Source organism: Harmonia axyridis, chromosome 5, assembly GCF_914767665.1.
Source record: "Harmonia axyridis chromosome 5, icHarAxyr1.1, whole genome shotgun sequence".
Lineage (NCBI taxonomy): Eukaryota > Metazoa > Arthropoda > Insecta > Coleoptera > Coccinellidae > Harmonia > Harmonia axyridis.
Window position 1 is genome coordinate 2,852,151 of NC_059505.1, and position 16,753 is coordinate 2,868,903.

The 16,753-nt window shown below is 32.6% G+C and overlaps 3 protein-coding genes across 9 annotated transcripts in view; 2 read left to right on the plus strand and 1 right to left on the minus strand.

Moving 5' to 3' along the window:
• The window catches only part of LOC123680640 (cyclin-dependent kinase 12), a 17,267-nt gene extending 9,376 nt beyond the window's left edge, over positions 1-7,891 (plus strand). For 6 of the 7 annotated variants that reach the window (XM_045618632.1, XM_045618634.1, XM_045618631.1 and 3 more), the window contains 2 exons: positions 1,194-1,462; positions 2,783-3,878. In XM_045618632.1, the coding sequence (XP_045474588.1) occupies positions 1,194-1,462; positions 2,783-2,966 (453 nt within the window). In that variant the 3' untranslated portion in view covers positions 2,967-3,878. Of the gene's footprint in view, positions 1-1,193; positions 1,463-2,782; positions 3,879-6,793; positions 7,062-7,544; positions 7,657-7,738 lie in introns of those variants that run through there. The other variant, XM_045618637.1, reaches the window with a different exon arrangement.
• A 252-nt stretch (positions 7,892-8,143) lies between these two features.
• Positions 8,144-9,854, plus strand: LOC123680645 (DNA endonuclease RBBP8-like). Its single transcript, XM_045618643.1, has 6 exons — positions 8,144-8,338; positions 8,396-8,891; positions 8,947-9,093; positions 9,148-9,256; positions 9,310-9,412; positions 9,468-9,854. Exons 1-6 carry the CDS (start codon positions 8,212-8,214, stop codon positions 9,587-9,589), a joined length of 1,104 nt encoding a protein of 367 aa, XP_045474599.1. The 5' UTR covers positions 8,144-8,211; the 3' UTR covers positions 9,590-9,854.
• LOC123680644 (4-hydroxyphenylpyruvate dioxygenase) lies at positions 9,613-12,405 on the minus strand. Its single transcript, XM_045618642.1, has 11 exons — positions 12,335-12,405; positions 11,406-11,495; positions 11,201-11,305; positions 11,019-11,144; positions 10,864-10,953; positions 10,684-10,784; positions 10,393-10,585; positions 10,221-10,340; positions 10,036-10,158; positions 9,856-9,972; positions 9,613-9,796 (listed from the first exon to the last, which is right to left on the minus strand). The coding sequence occupies exons 1-11, from the start codon at positions 12,335-12,337 to the stop codon at positions 9,722-9,724; spliced, it is 1,143 nt and encodes a 380-aa protein (XP_045474598.1). The 5' UTR covers positions 12,338-12,405; the 3' UTR covers positions 9,613-9,721.
• Between the last annotated feature and the right edge of the window lie 4,348 nt (positions 12,406-16,753).

The following is a 16,753-nucleotide window of genomic DNA, read 5'->3' on the forward strand; positions in this document are numbered from 1 at the left end:
ATTTATTGTGAAAGTTTGTAAAGTCTAAAATCAGTATTTCATTTCTAAACGGCGCCAGTCAGATAGTGGAAATTCGAAAATTTCTGAAGAGTGCCACCTTACAGAACTCTGGTGAAGCAGAACACCAAAGCAATAGGTGGATATCTCAAATAGTCTGAAACAATATCGAATCAATATACACACCAGCGGTTCTATGCATCTTATTGCTGCACCATATTCTTTTCATAAAATTTTCCGTCACTTATTCTGACATTTGCAGCTGTATGTCATTGTTAACTTCACAAATTCCATCTTTAAGGTCTTGAATCGGTTGTGGAGCATTGGCCTAGACCTTATCTTTCATGTGACCCCAAAGAAAAAGTCTCTCTCTCTCTAGTCGTTCCATCATTGCTGATGATCGTGATTCCCTCCTATACGCTCGGTCAGTTGTTTCCACCTCGCTCCATCCTCTGCATCTCGAAGAGCCTGAAAGAATGGGCGGGTCGTACTTTGTTGAACTTGGTCGGTCCATCTAGTCGGTGATCTACCTCTCGCTCTCTTACCCGGAACATTTCCCGACACAATTAGTTTCTCCAGGTTGTCTCCATCTCGGCGGGCTATATGACCGAAAAACTGAAGAACGCGCTGCGTCTAAAGATGTTAAATCATAAGATTTTGGTGGCCAATTGTGACCACATCTTCGAGAAATAACGCGATCAGGAAACTTGCTAGTGTGGCACGTAGCGCCGTCTTGTTGAAAATATATATCGTCCTTATCGATATCTTCCAATTCCGGGCATAAAAATTATTAATTCTAGCTCGGTAGCTCAATCATAACTAAACAGTGATACGTTGGAGATGAAGGCTTTTAAACAATCATTCTTGGATTTTCCGAGCCCCAAATGCGGCAATTCTGCTTGTTAACGTAGCCTTTGAGGTACAAAATGGGTCTCATCATTGACGATGATTTTTTTATGGAAATCTGGATCATTTTGATGCATTTCAAGGACCCAAGCGTGTATTATTCCAATTTTAGTACTGGAGTAGTTTTTACTTGTCAAATGTCAAAAAATGACAGCTACAAACGTGACAGCTGCCAAGATGGTAGGCTATTCGAAATAAAACCTTTTATTGGAAAATCCTTTATTTATTTTCCACCTACATTTCAATATATGGAAAAAAAACATTTTTGTTCAACTGACTCCTTTTTCCAGGCTAATGCAGAAGTGATGCAACTTGAAATGATTTCTAAACTTTGTGGGACTCCCACTCCTGCTGTTTGGCCTTCAGTTATAAAACTACCTCTTTTCCACACATTGAAACCTAAGAAACTACACCGAAGAAGAATTAGGGAAGATTTTGTTTTTATGCCTGCTTCTGCATTGGAACTTCTGGATAAGATGTTAGAACTTGATCCTGAGAAAAGGATATCGGCTGAGGACGCACTCAAATCTCCCTGGCTTAAGAATATCAATCCTGAACAGTGAGTAGACATATTTAGTTACTAAGTAAAACCTGATAGTTGTTTGATAAAAAAATTTTGTAAGCACATACTCAACGGAGATGCTGGAATAGTTATTTATATTACAAATGCAAGAAGGTATTTATATTCTACCACAAGTTCAAAATTTAAAAATGAGCCATGAAGTGGCAAATTTTATACATTATTTTCTCTAATTCATCGAATTTTCATTGAAATTGATGGAATATTTCCATGAATATTGTTTAGTGATTTTTGCATTGAAAAGTGTTGGTTGGCAATACTGTTTTCTGAATCACAAATCTGACAGATTATAGATAAATACGTGACAGTTGTCAATATTCTATGAATTTTCTGCTGACATATTCTATCAGTTTCCACTACGGAGCGGTCGCCATTTTTAGTAGCAAATTTATTTTATGCTATTTTTTGGTAACATGTTGAGTAACTGACATTTGTGACATTAATTTTGGGACGAAATTTAAATTTCAAATACAGTAAACATATTCGTTTATTAACATTCTGAAATGTTACTCTGAATAAATTTCCCATATATTGAAGAACAAAAAAGTAATAATACCGTAAGCAAACTTTGAAATAAAAATCGATATTATAACAGAAAATTGTCTCTCATCATAACATAACCTTCAAGAAGGACCCACAGAACCTATTGCAGTCAAGAAAAGGAGCAACCCATCCAGCAGAGAATAGTAACGTTTCCAAACTGATATCTATCAGTAGCGGTGCTACTTTTGCTACCGATCTTTCTGCTGAACGCGCCAAATAAAATCTGTGTGAAACTTCTACAAAGTATGTCAACGGATTTGTCACAAACTTATAGAAACAAATTTATCTCTTCATTCTGCTTTACCTCGTAGAACAAATCTATGTTCTCAGAACTCACCTGTCACAGATTTATCTATTAACTGTCAAATTTGTCATACAGAAAACAGTTCTGCCAACCAACATTTTCCAATGCAAAAATCACTAAACGATATCTATGGAAATTCCATTAATTTCAATGAAGATTCAGTGAATTAGAGGAAATAATATATAATACTTGTACAAAAGGCTCATTATAACACTCGTTCATTTGAAAACGAGCCACTTCGTTGCTTGCTTTTGAATTTTGAATTTGTGGAATAATTTCGATGTCTTCTGCATTTGTATTATAAATAACTATCAGAACTTGAATTTATTGCCAAGGTAAGGTTATTTTTGGAAATACTAGAGGTTGAAGGAGAAGATTTCAGAATCTGTCATCTACTAACCTATTCTAACCAAAAAAGTAGAAAATACTCATTAAATTTTTCTCCCACTTAGAATTAGTGCCCCCGAGCTACCAACTTGGCAGGATTGTCACGAATTATGGAGCAAAAAACGCAAACGTCAACAGAGAGAGCAACACGAAGCTATGCTAAACTTACCTCCCGGAAAACCGATGATGGGACCAAGAGATGGAAAGATGATGATGAAACCCGAAGATTCGTCTGAAATCGGGGGGTGAGTGAGGTTATTGAATGATCGGTGTTTCAGTTCTGAGTTGTTAGTCACTGAATTTGCGAATTATTGAAGTTGAGTGCATGGAGTTGGGTACCTATGATTTGAAAAAAAAAACGTTTAAAACAATTTTAAAGATAAGAATCAAAGAAAGCTAGCAGCTCAGATATAATTGTGGACTATTGTGCATCGTGGACATTTGCAAGATTATATTTTGAGTTGTATTAAGTTTTCTCTATTATCATCTTGTACAATAATTTCTGTTTTTTTTTCCCTCCTGTGATTATGGTACTAAAAACATTTCAGAAATGAATAAGTGAAACTATTTTAAACATCAAATCCCAAACAAATTTATCAGTGAAATGAAAGCTTATCCCCTCCTTGAACTTTTCCATAATTTTTTTTTTTTTGTTAAATTGAATTGTATGAAACTGAAAATCAATATGTAAGAAACATGAATTGATGGAAGCAGGGTATATCCATTTTAATGAAACGGTTTTTGTTCTTTATCGAAGACACGATTTTATGAATTAAAATTTCACACAACAAATAGAAAAAGAATTTGAGACACGAAGAAGTTGAGGTCATTTTCATTATTTTTTAATTCTTACCAATTTTTAAGGATAGATTTTGCATTTATAACCATTTAAATTATTTTGTAAGTTTGATTTTACTTTCAAATAACATTATGTTATGTGAATCCATAATTATTTTGAATTGTTCACTATTATCTTTTATTTTCATATCCGATATGGGACTGTGCTTTCATATTAATCACTGTGAATACTGTATATTTTGTAACTATCAATCAAGGCATAATTTATTGTAAATACACAAAATAGATTTCATGAGTTGATGATATTTGTTTCAATCATGTTTGTAAATATATTTTAATTGAAATAAATGGGAATTATTTGTTTTTGTTTTCTTTTATTTTCTTATGTGCATGATTTATGCATGAGCACTGATTTCTCTCCGAGTAATAGTTGCCTCTAAGATAAATGTTTTCAGTTCAAGTTCAACAAAATATGTTTTTTAAAAAAAAAAATTTCTTGTTGGATAACAAAAAATTTTGAAGGAAAATAATTAATTATTTTATTTCTTAAGTCAACTTGTCTACGGTCTCCCAGAGGTCAGAGTGTCTGGATGGAAAGTATCAAACATTTATATTTATATACAGGGTAAGAACTATTTAGAGAGGCACTACAGGGATATCGAAAGCCGTTAGAGATACAGGGTGGCTTAAATCACAAAAAAGTTGCGTGATTTAGAGATAAATGTGTTGGTGTTAACAGATCTAAAATATCTCCAATGGTTCCCGAGATATCTTGAAAAAACTGAAAATCGAGATTTTTTTTTTCCTGCATATCTCATTTGTTTGTGGAGATAACTTCACGAAATTCGGTTTGTAGTCATTATCCAATATAGAGATTTTTATAGTGTCGTCAGATTTTTTCTGTTTTCCATTGTCAATAGTCAATTTTTTCTTATGGACGCCATATTGGTTTTCCTCATGAAGAGTAAAAAAAATTATTCCAACAATGTATCACACTCTACAAAAATATCGAGTCTAGCTACGCAAATTTGAAGAGTTACAGTCCTTATTTGGCAAAATTTAGGGGCGAAGTCTAGCCAAGGCTACTCCACTAAACCCCCAAAGAATTTTGTGAAGTTATCTCCACAAACAATTATATTTATATATACAGGGTGTCCCATAAGTGGCACGTCACAGTGACACCGGAGGTAGGTCAGCTAAAGAGGGACCTAACCAGCCTAACATGACCCCAGTAAAAGTTGCATGGTTTTCGAGTTATCACCAAATTACGTTTTTTAGTGAATTTTCACCTTTTTTAACATTGTCAGGGTCAGAATTCTGCCTGAAAGCTCTCGAAGCTTTTTTTTTTGTTGTAATGGAATCTTAAATAGTTATTTAAGATGACATGAGTATGATTCTGTCAAAAAGTTATGTGGATTTCCGTAAATTAATGGATAAATCTTGATTTCAATTGCTAGCAAAACGAGAACTTCGACTTTGGACACCTGCTGTGAAAAAAAAATCCTTGAAACAAAACGAGCAAGTAACATCAAAAAATTGGGCATTTTAGACAGATTTAGAAATGGTACAATACACGAATCTTATGCCCATAAAACTAGGTATTTTCATTTATTTAATGGATTCGGTCCTTACTTGGCGGAAATTCATTATAACTAAAATAAAACGAAGTAATTTCCACTATGTTATTTAATTGTTAGCAACAATTGTTTCGCCACATTGTGGCTTCATCAGGCTACATTTCTGAACTGATTTTCTTAAACTAATTTCCGATATGGTCCGGGCTGCGTCGAATAAGAAGCGAGAAAGAATTGCGTGAACGCGTATTCGACGCAGCCCGGACCATATCGGAAATTAGTTTAAGAAAATTGAATCGTAATTTTATAAAACGGTGTCATTTATGCATTAGAGTCCGAGGGAAACAGTTTGAACATTTACTGTAAGTTAGATTTAAGAATTAAATAAATAATCGAAAGTTAAGTCTGTTTTTAATTAATTTACCTTTTTTTTCAATAATATTCCTTTTTCGCTTCCCCTAATCCATCTTTTTCCCTATTGTGACTTTAACAAATAATAACAAAGCCCGGTATCAAATGTAATGTCATAGCAAGCGGCAAAATTACCTGATAGCGGGGTTCCTAGTTTCAACTTAGTTAAGTAGGGCATCGGTAAAATGATGAAAATACCTAGTTTTATGGGCATAAGATTCGTGTATTGTACCATTTCTAAATCTGTCTAAAATGCCCAATTTTTTGATGTTACTTGCTCGTTTTGTTTCAAGGATTTTTTTTCACAGCAGGTGTCCAAAGTCGAAGTTCTCGTTTTGCTAGCAATTGAAATCAAGATTTATCCATTAATTTACGGAAATCCACATAACTTTTTGACAGAATCATACTCATGTCATCTTAAATAACTATTTAAGATTCCATTTCAACAAAAAAAATAAGCTTCGAGAGCTTTCCAGCAGAATTCTGACCCTGACAATGTTAAAAAAGGTGAAAATTCACTAAAAAACGTAATTTGGTAATAACTCGAAAACCATGCAACTTTTACTGGGGTCATGTTAGGCTGGTTAGGCCCCTCTTTGGCTGACCTACCTCCGGTGTCACTGTGACGTGCCACTTATGGGACACCCTGTATAACAAAGAAAATCTCAGTTTTCAGTTTTTTCGAGTTATCTTGGGAACTAATGTCGATATTTTGGATCTGTTCACACTAATCCCTAAATAACGCAATTTATTTGTAATTTAAGCCACCCTGTCTTTCTAATGGTTTTCGATATCCCTGTAGTGGCCCTCTAAATAGTTCTTACCCTTTATTTATGTATACATATAAATATGGAAAAAAAAATAAACAATCTTTATGAAGGTCTGCCAACCCTCAATATTTTGATGTAGGTTTTCTTATAATTTTGATTTTTTAATTTTCCTTAAATAGGTATTGTAGGATCTAGAAAAGATGAATCAATAATTTGTATTAAGTTGTCTAGAAATATTTTATTTAGTGTTTTTGATATTCTTAGTGAACAGAGAAATGATTTTATATTGTTTCTAAAGATTTCTGAGAGGATTATTTCTGAGAATATTCTATTTTCATGATACTCTTTTTATAAGCTGCTTGGTTAAAAACATAAGCAAAAACATTCTGATGGAAGCCTTTCACTGATATAAAAAACACTTTTTTTCACTGTTTGAAATCTTTCAAAAACTTTCTTTTATCCTTGATTGTGAAACCCCATAAAAACATTTAGAGTGATTTTCAGAACCTTGAACACATTTCAGCTCTTCTAAAGTACTTAAAATGGAGGCCTATGATGCAGCTGTTCTTTCATATGCACTAGCTACATCTAAAGTTAAACCACCATTTCTGATTACTGCATCTAAATTGAACGATACAGAATCTTTAACACCGCCTTCTAAGCAAGAATATGATGCTGATGGAAAAACGTTCTTATATCAAGCACTTAGCACTATAGAGCAGCAACTAATTGGTAAAACTGAAATTCATATTCAGCAACTTTTGGACATATGTTGTACTAAACAAAGTCAGGTGAGAATGAAATAAGAAAGAATCACTTCATTGAAGAATATAGAATTTCATGTGATTTGAAGACTTTTTTCCAAAAGCCAAAGATCTAATAATAAGTAGATAGATCTAAGATCTAACATAGATAGAGAGGATTATCCTCTTCCTCGTTGAGGCTCAATCTTTCTCTGTCTAATGTTGGAGTCAATGCGCTGCACAGCACGTCCGCTCAAGAGCACATCTATGTGTTATTAGATCATTGCCAAAAATATGCTTGCTTTCTTTATTGGGCGCATTCACCATATTCAGACATTCTGATTTTTTGTGCGTTTGTTTTAGGTGAACATAAATACATAAATATAATTTTAAACAAGCGCGCAAAAGTTCTTTAACTCACGTCAGTGTGTTTTCTTTCAGTAGAATCGAACTATGATGATTTAATATTATTCTACATTCTGAATATAATGTAAGAAACATTCTAGCTATATTTTCCTTTCGCATTTTCAGTCTGATCAAATCATTATTGGAATTTTGGAATCCATACAACAAGAATTAAGACAGATTTGTAAAATGAATTCTACTCAAACGCATCTGATGCAGTTAAACTTTGACGGAGAAAGTAAGTTTATTACTATAATATCATATATTTATAAGAATTAAAATATATTTCTGAAATATTTTGAAATTTGTTTATTTTTCAGATTATTCAATAGATGGATCTTTAAAGAATGAAATTATCTGCAAAAGTTTGGTGGAACTCTTAAAACAATTTGGACTTAACATTGGGTCGAATATATTGAAAAAATGTATTTGATGAGCAGAAAGCGTAGCCTTATAATTGTATATATTTCAAAGTATTCATATTATATTTACTTCAGCTTATTTATATTTATTATTAATAAAAAAAAATTCAGTTCATTTTGCCATGGCCTGTTCTGAAATGATTCCATTTGTAAATAAAGTATATATTTATGATACTAATATGAAAATAAAATTCTGGATCCAAAGTATTTCAATTAAAAAAACAATTCGTAATCGTAGGTACAGAATAATATATAGTAGTTCAAATAGTCATATAATAATATTCTGTGTTAATAAAGATTAAGGTTATACTTTTAGTTTTGTATATGTTCTGTGATTGATTTGAAAATATTTTGATTTTGACGATCAAAAAATGGGAAGTTTATTCAACGATTGGATTAACTTATTTGATGAGAAAAATTTTCAGAATATTCAAAATGAGCCACTGGAACTCAGGGCGGTTACTATGCTTTTTGTTACGATTCAAAAGGAATTTCAAAGTATGTATACATTTCTTCAATTCTTGAAACGCCTTTTTCAATTTATTTAAATTTCAGAAATGGAAATTTCTTTGAGCAATCAGTTGAAAACATATAAACTCGGTTTAGAAAGTAAAAATCATATGTTGAATGTTGAAGAAAAATATGTTAAAGAAGAAACAATTCCAGTATTCGATTCTCCTAAAGAGAACAACAAAAGTTCAGTCCATAAAATAAACAGAAATAATAAAATGTTATTGAAGAGTCCTACTTTTGATAGGCATAGAAGAACAAATATGAAGAAAGTTAAGAAACCTTTGAGTTTTTCAAGCTCAGTTACATCCAAAAATGTTGAAACTTTTACTACCCCTAAAAAAAACAATCAGTCCAGGCAAAATAATTTGAATGATTCCGATGATATCTTTGACTCATCTATAATTGATATGACACCCAATATAGAAGTTTCTAAAAGATCTAGAAGTACATTGACTTCTCAGAAGAAAAAAACTCATTCAAGTAGTACAACATTAACTCAGATGTTCAGTGGTATAAATACAAAAGATAACAAAAAGAAGTATTTTATTAAATATTTTTATTCTTCTTTGATTTATTTTATGATTTGTTTTTAGAGATGAAACGACCATGATGGATATTGACGAGATTCTTGAAAGAGTTGAAAATGCTGAGAAAAATGATATCGCGGAATCTAAAAATTCATCTATGTCTGTATCAAAAAATTTGAAAATTTCAGATTCTTTTGTTGAGGATTATGATAAGTGAGTTATAAAGAAAGTTAAAAATTTTGATGTATTTTTTATGAATTTGTATAGACTTCCAGAAAGTAAAAAGAAACCTGAAAAATCATTCGTTTATAAAGAAACTGTTAGAGGAAATAAGAAATCAAAGCTGAGGGGATGGTCTTGCAAAGATTGTGAAAATGTGAGTGGATGACTTGAATTTTATGAAAAAAAAATTTCATTGGTCAATTACAGTTTTATAAGAAAATGAACTTATCAGAAGAAGAATTAGAGAAGCGAATGAATGAGTGTTCAAAACATAGGAATAAATTCAAGCCAGATGAAGAAACAATTCCAGGTAGGTTTTATTTATAAATATGTGTTAGTTTGTATTGTTTGTTTTCTTTAAACAGGATATTGGGATTTATCAATTCGGTCAACTCCAGAAGAAGATGAATCTGCTCCATCGTCTTCTCCAGAATCGAGCCAAAATACTTTGAACGAATCTACAATATTTTGTTTTTACAAGAAATGAGGAGGAAATCATACCCCATGTGATAAGAAATAAATACTTTATTCAGCTTTTTTGCAGGATATAATAGTAAAACAAAGACGCTGTATATAAATATAAAAAATATGATAAATACTATATATGTAGTGGAAAATTTTACAAATTACCACGTTTAGCTTGCTCAATTTCAATTGCTGTGAATAGTGCCTTGAAATTTCCTGCTCCAAACCCCTGAAATGTAATTATATTTTTATAAATTTTGTATTTTGAATAATATCTTATTTTCTTACATTGTGGTTTCTTCTTTGAATAACTTCTATGAATAATGTTGGTCTATCTTGAAGATTTTTTGTGAAGATCTGAAGCAAGTACCCATCTTCGTCATAATCGATCAGAATTTTCAACTCCTACAGAACAATAACATGAATATTTAGTACCTACTGAGCTCTCAATTGATTACTCCTACATACCTGTAATATTTTTATGTCCTCTAAGATTTGTATGTTACTTTCACCCAATTTTTTTCTGAGAATGTTGTAATATTCATCTGGAATATCTAAAAATTCGACTCCTCTTGCCTTTAAATTTTTCACCTGACAAATTTAAGAATATTATGTAATTCATTTGAAAAATAATATTTGATTACGGAACTTACAGAAGTTATGATATCTTTGGTATTAAGAGCAATATGTTGTACACCTGCTCCTCCATAATACTCAACGTATTCTTCAATTTGACTCTTTTTCTTACCAGGAGCAGGTTCATTGATGGGAAGCTGCAAGACTTCAATGTTAGCAACATTATCATTATAAAAAATAAATACTTACTTTAATATTCTCCTCCCAATTGCTCATAACAATGGACCTTAAGGCTGAGTATTCAGTATGTAATTGGGTATCATCTACTGACCAAAATCTGTGAAACTGAAGAACGTCTTCATACCATTTTGCTGCGGATTCCATACCATTATCGGGTTGGTTTCCCACAACATGGTCAATAAAATCTAATTTTACACTTGGCCTAAAATTGAATCAAACAAGTCATCACATGGAACACACTCTAATAACATCTCTAATAATATATTGAAAATTTAATTGCAAAAAAAAGTAAATACTCACAACATCTTCGACACATTATCTTGTGGTGAAGGTACGTAACCTGGCAAAAAAAGACCTCTGTAGAGACTTCTATCGATGAGTGTGTGGGTGGTATCTCCATACTGTAAAAAAATGTTGGAATTAATTGAATTTATTGTTACTTATTTTTCTTCTAATTTCGCTATTTAACTTTATACTCACTGTTTGTATTGTTGCATATCTCACAAATCCATTTAGATCAGATTCTTGTGTAATATCTTTTATTATTTTTGCACCCCTTTGTTTAGCTTTCTGCAAAGGAAATTAATTTCAAAGTTTTGTATGTGAGAATTGTGTTTATATTCAGTATTACTCACCAGCACAATACTGTCCAAGTCATCAACAGTAAAAGCTACATCTTTTACCCCATCTCCATGTTTAGCTACGTGTTGATTCACCTCTTCCTCCTCCGGACTGTAAGCTGATTGAAATACGAATATGACCTGAAAGGGGTTTCGGATGATTAATTTGAAAATTATTTCAAACTGGCTTTGCTTACCTCGTTTTGTTTAACAGCATGACTAGCATACTTTCTTTCCCCTGTTTCTAAACCTTTGTATCCTAGATATTCGAAACCCAATCTTGTCACATAAAAACTAGCTGCCTGAAAATTATTACAAATGAATATTATCACAAATTTTATCGTTGCATTATACAGAAGGTACTTCTTAAACAAAGGGCTTAGCAAAATTGAAATAAATTACCTGCTTAGAATTTCCAACGTAGAACTTGATATGATCGAAGCCTAAGAATCTTCCAGCTTCAGGTTTTTCTCCTTTATCGGTATATGTGGTCTGCAAAACAAAAATAAGATAGGCAAGGTTAGTTAATGGAGAAAATAATTTTTAGTTAGATATAAATATTTTAAAAGTGATCTCTTATATTAATTAGTACAACTAATTATTTTTCTTTCTGTAGAATTGTGACAATGTAAAACATTTTTATACATATTCGGAAAAATATATCTCAAACTAGTCGTGGTTGGGTATATAAAATTAGCTGTGCCTGGCTATGGGACATAGTAGTAAAACCTACACAGAAACCAATTCTTATAACTCGTACAATTTCTGATCTTCTGAGAGAAGAAATAAAGTAAAAAGAAGGGAAGAAATAAATAAAATATAAAATTCATTCCACCATCGTGCGATGTCTATCCAACTTCTCTTAGAAGCTATATGAGAATAGAATTGATTCAACGTTTTTTTTTTTTTTAATTTAGAAATTCTCATTCGTATGGTTTAAAAATTCCCCAAATTCTTCTCAAACTTGGAAAAGTTATTATATAAAATATTTTTTCTGGAAAATATTCGATAAAAACTTCCTATTAGGTATATTATAGGGTAACTAATTTCTGATAAAAAAAATAAGAAAAATAATCTATTCATTAATAATTGGAAATCACATTAACAAATGAAAATTTAATAGCGAAAATTTGGAAATTCAGTGTACGTTCTTTCATAGGAATAAAATTTGTCTGATGCAATATGGTCGAGTACATTGCATCAGACAAATTTTGAGATTGAAACTGATCTTTCCAATGAAATGATGATTCCCAATACTGAAAAAGCTTGACAGTGGGTTTAGAGGATATTCATCCCCTAATAACATGAAAAAAAAATTTTTTCAAACTCACCATGCTCACACAAAGTCCACTTATAATAACGTATTATTCATTAATTAATATTTTGTTATGTCGTCCTCTCTTTTATAATCTCAATTACTCTCTAGAAAATTACGTATTGATGACGAAAGTAACTATTCCCACTGTTTCCAAGATATGATCATAAAAACAATTTCTGTTTTGTGAATCTTTCCAAATAGGAAACATTTTCATAAGGTGTTGTTTCGAAAAATTATTTCACAAGTGATAATTATTATTTGTTATGATTTTTTCGAAAAATAATAAAAGGTGTGTTTTTTTAGAGCTATATAGAACTCTAAATTGAAATAAAACAACGATGGATTATTCGATTGACATGAATTTTATTTATCCGCAAGATAATCTTGTGGCATTACATTTTAAATATAATTTCTGGCATATGACCCCCACGGCTGGCGCGGATGTAGTCCAATCTGGACGTCCAATTTTCGATGACTTTTTCCAACATTTGTGGCCGTATATCGGCAATAACACGGCGAATGTTGTCTTCCAAATGGTCAAGGGTTTGTGGCTTATCCGCATAGACCAATAACTTTACATATCCCCACAGAAAGTAGTCTAGCGGTGTTAAATCACAAGATCTTGGAGGCCAATTCACAGGTCCAAAACGTGAAATTAGGCGGTCACCAAACGTGTCTTTCAATAAATCGATTGTAGCACGAGCTGTGTGACATGTTGCGTCGTCTTGTTGGAACCACAGCTCCTGGACATCATGATTGTTCAATTCAGGAATGAAAAAGGTAGTAATCATGGCTCTATACAGATCACCATTGACTGTAACGTTCTGGCCATCATCGTTTTTGAAGAAGTACGGACCAATGATTCCACCAGCCCATAAAGCGCACCAAACAGTCATTTATTTTTACTTTACCTAAACATTCTGGTATAAAGTTTCTTTGAAACTTTATATTGATACCATAGGACATCTAAGAATAAGCTAGATCTTAGCAACAATATGCACACCTCCTCACTGGATTCCTTACAGGGAATTCCCTCAGGAAACACCTCATGAGAATGAGTCTTGCAGAAAACTACGAGTGCAGAAATTAACCAAAAAGGTGAAAAATTGTACCAACCGTAAAGACAAAACTATTGAATAAAATATCTCGAAAACGGTAAGACTTTTATAATGGGAATTTTGTCATAGCAGGTGGGTTATCCTTTGATCTACATTCTCCCTCGGTTTCACGTGGTCTTCACGGGACACCCTGTGCCTGTATACAAATTTAAATAGACTATAAGATCTCCTGACTCTAACATCAGTATTAAGTAAAAAGGAAAAAGATTCCTTGAATGATTTTATGAAAAAAAAGTTGTATAAACATGCGCCATCAAACGCTTTGTTTTCGAGATATAAGTTGTTTTTTGTAGTCCTACTTTTTTTGTGATGATTATACCAGTTTATCGAATCTTTATTATTCTTCGCTACATACTGGGTGAATAAGTACCAAAATTTATAATGGACTAGTTTAGTGATGTTGATAATACTATATTTGACACGATAGAATTAAAATATAGAGCAAAACTGATGAATCAGTGAAAAAATTTTGAAAATCCATCAATAAATGACTGAGAAATAGATCATTTAAATTTACGTATTTTAGCGCGGAACTTGGTCTGTGACGTCACGGCACTTGCCTGTGATCGCTACACCATAAATTACGTTTAAATACTTAGCCGCGCCAACGCTCTCGCGCCATTTGTAGTTGTACATTGTAGTTTTGACTCGAGTTTTGTTTTTATGTCACCATAATGGAAGAAGGCTTCGTGAAAGGACAAAGTAACAATTTGCCTAAAATAGTGTGATGCAGTTTTTTTCTTCAAATCCATCTTATGTCAGTGCTGAAATAAAAGGAGTTAAACTTTTCAAGTAAGTATCTACTTAAGAGTTTGCTTCATCATGGTTCAACTTATAACGATGATTTATTTAAAAAACGTTTCATAAACAGTTTGTAGTTGAGTACTGGTTGTTGAAGTCTATCAATGGCAAAACATATTTATGTGAGGAGTAAAAAGTAAAAAGAGAAAAAAGTAATGTATATGTATGTATATAGTAATTGTTATTTCAGCCATCGTGTAACGAACAAAACACGACACGAACGGCACAAGTGATTGTACACCAATGAATTCGTAAGCACTCTGCGAATACCAGTCGTCTAGTGTGTGACGTCACGCCACTTACACGTACTATGAAATTATTCTTCCAAGCGCAACTTCAAAGTCCCATAACTTTTTCATTTCTAGAGATATTTCAATGATTCTTCCACATTTTTGTTTCATTTTACTTAATTTTTAGAATTAATCCTTAACAAAAAAATGAAAACTAGTCCATTGATTTATTCATCACTGCTTACTAACTGGACCTTGATAATAATTTGGATTTTCGTGAGGATTACTAGAGAATTGCTTGACATTTTTTTAAAAATTAGTAGCAGATACGACAAAATTACAAGACATCCAAAAAGTGTAGTGTACTGGATCATAGCTTCTTTTTATATTTTTCTAAACTACTGTTCTGGAGGAGAGAAGCTGTTCCAAAAAAAAAATATCACCCTGTAGATTTAAATTCAAAATAAGCATATAACATGATGAAAACTTTAAATCAAAGCGCTTGCTTAGATCATGTTTATATGATTTTATTTTCTTGAATTAATACGAGGAGTCTCTCATTTTTGTTTCTACGTCCAATTTAGGAACAACCTGTATAGAATAATCGTTTTGAGTTTTTGTCTTCATAGTTCATGCCGGTATGAAATGCAGGTTTTATTTTTCTTGTTGCTAGGTATTCAATTTTTATTAATCATATTCCTTCACATGTGTTAATTCTCTGCTATCTGTAGGAAAGATAAGACATACATATGTCCAATAACGGATATTGTTTTTCCTAAATTCTTGCATTAGTCCATATTTCATGCTGTTTATCTCGTGGAATTAATGATTAGTTCGGAGAAAATAACTCAAAATAGCTTCAATCTATCACATGATGATCTTGCGAAATTTCCAATGGAATATTTTATGAATTAATAACATGCGATTCAATATATTTCTCAAAAACATTATTGGAGCTTCTTATGTAAATAACCAGGTATAACGAGATGTTAACTATGATATATGAAAATCAAAAGAAAATTTCGAAAATACACAGATACGTGAATAAGTACATAAAAAATAGCAATGCTGTCTTGATCCAACGAGATTTTTTGGAAAATGTATGTTACACCATTTCAACAAATGCAACATGTTCTTCACAAGAAAACTAGCAATACACTGAGTTCTCAAGATCTGGAATCCAATGTAGTCCTTATTTTCCCCCCTACGTGAGCAAAATTAGGCTGATGCAATATTTGGAAGATGCTCCAGATATATTGCATCAGCCAGAACTGACTGCTTCGAATTGAAATATTTAAGGAAATATTGGAAAATCTTTCCCAAAATGAAAAAAGTTTTGTGACAATTTATGTCCCCAGGGATAGAATTTAGGCTTGTGGTTTTCATTATAAATACAACGTTGATGATATTCAACAATGTAGGGACTTCTTATTGAAGGTTTTTGAAGATGCAGAATTGGAGGCATTACTTGATCAAGACTCGTGTCAAACGCAACAACAATTGGCAAGGTCATTGGGAGTGAGGCAACAAGTCATTTCAATGGCTTGGGAATGATTCAGAAACAGATTCAGAAAATGGGTGCCGTACGAGTTGAAGCCGAGAGATGTTACATGGAGTTTGTTTTCTTGTGAAGAGCTGCTTGAAAGGCAAAGACGAGAGGGATTTCTGCATCGCATTGTGACTGGAGACGTAAAATGGGTTCATTACGATAACCCTAAGCGCAGAAAATCATGGGGATATCTAGGCCATGCTTCCATGTCAACGGCCAAACCGAATATACACGGTTCCAAGGTCATGCTCAGTATTTGGTAGGACCAGCTCGACGTAGTGGATTATGAGTTCTTAAAACCGACTGAAACGATCACAGGCGATCTTTATTGAACGCAATTAATGCGTTTGAGCCGAGCATTGAAAGACAAACAGCTGCAATAAAACGAGAGACATGATAAAGTGATTTTACAGCATGACAACGCTCGATTTCATGTTGCAAAAGTGGTCGAGACATACTCGGAAACGTTGAAATGGGTAGTCCTATCTCATTCACCGTATTCTCCAGACGTTGCTCCCTCGGACTAGCACTTGTTTCGATCAATAGCACACGTCTTGGCTGACCAGCACTTCCGGTCTTATGAAGAAGAAAAAAATAGGATCGATTCGTGGATCGCTTTATAAGATGACCAGTTTTTTCGAAGCGGGATTTGTACGCTGCCCGAAAGATGGGAGAAAGTATTGGCCAGCGATGGACAATACTTTGAATCATAAATGTATAACCAGTTTTTTACA

What these genes read in the sequence shown, in the direction of transcription:
- LOC123680645 (XM_045618643.1), top strand. Translation starts at nt 8,212, where the DNA reads ATGGGAAGTTTATTCAACGATTGGATTAACTTATTTGATGAGAAAAAT. An exon ending in GATTCAAAAGGAATTTCAAA is followed by an intron (nt 8,339 to 8,395) that starts GTATGTATACAT and finishes TTTAAATTTCAG; the next exon opens with AAATGGAAATTTCTTTGAGC. An exon ending in AGATGAAGAAACAATTCCAG is followed by an intron (nt 9,413 to 9,467) that starts GTAGGTTTTATT and finishes TTCTTTAAACAG; the next exon opens with GATATTGGGATTTATCAATT.
- LOC123680644 (XM_045618642.1), bottom strand. An exon ending in ACGTTGGAAATTCTAAGCAG is followed by an intron (nt 11,306 to 11,405) that starts GTAATTTATTTC and finishes AATAATTTTCAG; the next exon opens with GCAGCTAGTTTTTATGTGAC. An exon ending in ATGCTGTTAAACAAAACGAG is followed by an intron (nt 11,145 to 11,200) that starts GTAAGCAAAGCC and finishes AACCCCTTTCAG; the next exon opens with GTCATATTCGTATTTCAATC.